The sequence below is a fragment of the Musca vetustissima genome, unplaced genomic scaffold, assembly GCF_032173495.1.
Source record: "Musca vetustissima isolate MV318-11 ecotype Yass unplaced genomic scaffold, APGP_CSIRO_Mvet_v1 utg7945, whole genome shotgun sequence".
Classification (NCBI taxonomy): domain Eukaryota; kingdom Metazoa; phylum Arthropoda; class Insecta; order Diptera; family Muscidae; genus Musca; species Musca vetustissima.
The window spans coordinates 1-4686 of record NW_026874939.1 but is presented as its reverse complement, the minus strand read 5'-3'; the positions used below and the strand labels follow the sequence as shown (position 1 = coordinate 4686).

Below are 4686 nucleotides of genomic sequence, written 5' to 3'. Positions count from 1 at the left end.
GGACAATAATATTGAACTAAATGTCCAGAAATTCCTTCCAGGCAACGGACATTTTTTATAGCTTCATATTTTTTTCAAAAAATCTTTAATTGCTGAAAGAATTCACCATTTGTCAAAACACTTCCTGGACAAACTGTAACTATACATTAATAGATAAGTGTGCGTGTGTTTTTTTTCTATCTGTCGATTAATTGCCGGACACCATCATGACCAGCAAACCAGTTGATTTCTGTCGATTTTGCATTCGTATAAAAGCTGTTAGCTAGAATAATGTTTCTTTGGACCATTTACGTGATGAACTGGGTAGACTGGGATCGAATGGTGGCTGATGGCTGGCCTCATCACTTTTACAACTGCGACGACTGTGATCGGCACTTAGATCACTTTCACGTCTCAACTCCGTCGCCGATTTGATCGATGAACTATCCTCCTCAGTGGTGGGTAGTCGTATCAACGGTAATTCCAACATTACCGATGGACATGGTGAATGTTGTCGCGTCTCATAGAGCGGAGTTTCTTCGAGGGCTGAATAGAAAATAGTCGATTGTTGCGGTGAATTATCACCGAATGCTAAATCTGTGGCACTGCGACTTATTGTATTGATGGGCTCGTGTTGTGCGGATGCTGACGAAGATGGCCGTGGTGTTGCCGTTGTGGTTGTCGGATCTGAGATTGTTGCTTTGGAAGGTTTGTGTAAAATCAGGCTCTTAAGAGAAGAAGGCATTTTTATTAGGGTTTCCTTAGTGTGTATAAAAGAATCAGATATAGAAGAGGCACAAGGATCATATTGGGTGTTTAGGGGGGTTTTGGTATTGTTGCCGGGTATTGTTTGTTGTGTTGCACATGTAGTGGCAGACGAAGAAGAAGTATAAATTGGCAGTTGTTGTTGTTGCTGTGGTTGTGCTTGTTGATATTGATCTCGATCTCGTTGCTGTGGAAATTGTCGTTCATGTCCTGTGGTCTGCGCGCTATCGGTCAGAGGACTAATGCGACCAAAACTCACCACAGTATTTAAACTACTGTGGTGTGTTAGACTTGAACCTCTTGTGGTGGTACTTAAACCTATGGTCTCATTGCTACCCGTAATCATGAAGTCAATGGTCTCGCCCGGCGTCTCTACACCCATACCCACCTCGGTGTTGAGCGTGGAACAGGTGTCGTCTTCCGTCGTGTTTGTAGTAGTTGTGGTAGTTGTAGTCGTTGGCTGACTTTGTGGATCGCTATACTGTTGCAAAAGCTGGGCCCGTCGTGGATGTGTGGGTGGACTATTTGTACAGATGATGGCACCAAAGTGGGTCTCCAGCGGCATTTGCTTCGAGTCCACAGATGAGGCGGGTGAATGAAAGTCTCTCAAGGGGTGACCCAACAATGCCACACGATCACTGGAAGACACACTAATGGTGCGATTACGCTGAAGTAATAAACGACGTTGTCGCGCATTGACAGTTCCCGCAGTACTAGTTGTTACAGGTACACCGGATATATTTGGATTTGTTGTTGCGGGTGTTGTTGCACCAACACCACCACCCAGACTATAATGTCTCTCCAGAGGATATCTTAGCTCTGAGGTTGTAGCCCCAACTGCTGCTGTGGCATTTTCCTGTTGTGCCACATTGGGCGCCACTTGTGCATCACCATCTGCCACATAGTCCTGCAGACTAGCTTCCTCACTGTCACTGCTCATCTGGCGCAAATCTTCCTCGGTATCAGCCACACTATCCAAAAATACCGAATCTTCATCCATGGAGCGGGCTTCGGAATCCTGATATTCCAGTGATGAGATCTTAAAGGAACTTAACGAGGCCAGTGGTGCCCGTCGCTCGGCATTGAACAATGCCTTGGCCGACACTGTACCCAAGCTACCGCTACCATTGAGCTTGTCAATGCTTAGCGGTGTACTGTCTATGCTAATACTGCTGGAATTGGCATTGGCCGCCGCCTTGGCAGCTGCCGAATTTGTATAGGGGAAGCTATTGTTGTTGTCGTAGGTTAATGCTGACGCTGCTGCCAAACTTGGCGGTGTATCCTGTTCGGGATAGGGTATGCGCGGCAATTCTACCACCGCTATTTTGCGTCGAACATTTAAACGCAATTCCTCCGTTGGCGAGTCGGTGAAACGAAAGCCCTGATGCACCCCCACCGGTGGTGCCGATTGTGCCGGCGTTGTCGCATCATAGATGCTTCTCTCAGTCAGTGGTTGATTGTAGGGATACACATCGACCGTATCAGCACTTATGGAGTGTATTTGTTGTTTACGCCCCGACTGGGCACTCTCCGGATCGTAGTAGGCAATGCTATGCTTGCGTATAAATTTCTGTGAAGGTGATACACCTCCACCGGATTTGTCCGTTGTTTTGCCATTGGCAGTAGTTAGAGAGGTTACCGGTTTGGCCAATTTACCACTGCTGGCAGCCGTGGTTGTAACCGTTGATAAACCTTTCAGCGTGGTCTCCATATGCAATGGAGCTGGCGTGGCCACAGCTCCCGCTGCTAAAGTCGTTGTTCCAGTTCCTGATTTCGTGGCCTGAGTCTGTTGCTGCAATTGTTCATAGATACTACGTTCCGAGGACAATGGTGATGGTTTGGGTGTGGGCTGTATCACCTGAATGTCGGGATAGTAGTAATCCCACATTTCGGTGCTCGAAGCCCGGGATGCTGTTGAACATTTTCGCTGTAATGAAGGCGGCAGGTTTGACAAACCCAATGTAAAGGCAGAACAACGTCTCTCTAGGTAAGAACTGTCAGTGCTACAGCATGTCATGGCACTGCTGCGACGTGAATCTTGACCCTGAAAACAAAGAGAAAAGATTCTGTTAGAAGAAGAGGTCTTCGGTGGGATATGGTACACCACTTACCATTAACGGCACTTCAAGAAACCCATGTTTGCTTTTGGTTGAATCACTTCGTTTGTGCTGATGTTTCCCCACCACCTCTTCGCCCAGTGTAGATGCCATCACCCTTTGCTGGAAGTCGCCATTATCGAACTCATCATCGGTCTCCACGAAATAATCATCGGTACCAAAACTACTACCCATAGGGTAATTACTAAAGATACGCGAAGTGTCCGAACCACTTCGTCTGCGACTTCCGGCATAGTTGGCGCCACCTATACTCAATGCACCCGAGGCTGAGGAAAATGAAAAACGTCGTGGCGGTTCCAATAGGCTACTGTAACCACCACCCACCGATGAGAAGCGAAAACCACGATTCAACATCGGTGGAGCACTGACATTACCCAAAGAGAGCATACGTTGACGTCTATACAAGATGGCATCATATTCATCGGGATATATGGACATTCCGGTTGCGACCATGGCTTCTTGGATTTCACGTTCTTCTTCCTCTTGCATGCATACGGCGGCCACAGCTGCCATTTTGGGATCCTAAAGAAGAAGAAAATTAAATTACAATATTACTGATATAGAAGTTTGCCCGGTCTAGAAATAAGGGTCGACAATATAAGTATCTTTGAGAAAGATCCGCCATTTTTTAGAAGATTTAGGTCAGTCTTATTCATTATCTAAGTTCGAACAGGTCCATTATCTCTAAGATAAAGGTCGTTCAGGTGACTTGTCTTAGAGATAAAAGCTGGCTTGATTCATTATCTCCCACATGAAGGTCCGCCGAAGTTCCATTATCCCGAAAATAAAGACCGGATAGGTCCGGTATTCCCGAGATGAAGGACATTCAGAGTCATTGGCACGTATCTGTTATATATAAAAGTGGAAATAGGTTACCTTTAACACTTTCAAAGTTTCATTGGAACTACTGCGACTTTTATAGACTATCAGGAACACCATAAGACCAAAGAATCCACCCAGGGTTGCGGCTATGCGTACACCAGTCATGACATCGTATGTGGCAAAGAATTGGGCACGTATAAGTTCACGAGGGCTAAGTGTGGGAGTTGGGGCTGTTTGATTGTATTTATCCGGAGGCATTGGCGAGGCAGTATATGGTGCATGTTTATTGGGTCTGCAACGAGCAGAACATAACTATTATCTATTCTAAAAGTTTATCGAATATCTTACCCAGTCGTTGTTGTTGTATAAGCATAGACATTCCTGTGTGCAGTTGTGGTAAATTTTGGACCATCATTTCGTAGCGGATCCACTGTTGCACTGGCCACCGTTTCACCACTGCTACCATAACCATCTCGACCATTATCCAAAGAAGTGTCAATGAAGCGAGATGATGAAATCCCTGAATTGGGAATGGAACGTATCGTTTTTCGACCATTTATAAGATTGTTATTGGCATTTAGGCGATTTTCCGTGGCAGATGCAGTCGGTTCGGATGGCGGCGATAAATTCGTAATGGACGCAGAATATGTGGCCGAAGTAGACGATAATGCGGATGTATCAACAGCGTTGGGAGTTGATGGCGTGGATGATGAAGACGATGACGACGACGAGGCCACAGCACGTCGTGAAATTTTGGCCATTTCTACAGGAACATTTTCTGGAAGAAAATAAAGAGGATTTTTTATCGGTTATAAAAGAAATTTTGAAAGGAAATATATTTGGGAGGAACGGGACAGGTTCGCATCTCACACACAGTGATCCATATAGGCCTCATGTCAGATTTAATAGTTCGGTCAGGATTGAATTTCAAAGATAAAAGCCCTGAACAGTCCTGATCTCAGTGTTAATGGTCCTTATCTTATAGATAATGGTTCTGATCTAA

The 4686-nt window shown here is 45.5% G+C and overlaps 1 protein-coding gene across 1 annotated transcript; it reads right to left on the bottom strand.

Annotated features, from left to right (window-relative positions):
* Nucleotides 1–262: 262 nt before the first annotated feature.
* On the bottom strand, nt 263–4461 carry LOC133337456 (uncharacterized; the record flags this gene model as incomplete). The annotated part of the gene is made up of 4 exons (XM_061545675.1): nt 263–2788; nt 2856–3383; nt 3738–3975; nt 4032–4461. Coding segments are annotated over 4 exons (3722 nt in total), but the record flags the coding sequence as incomplete, so codon positions are not given.
* Between the last annotated feature and the right edge of the window lie 225 nt (nt 4462–4686).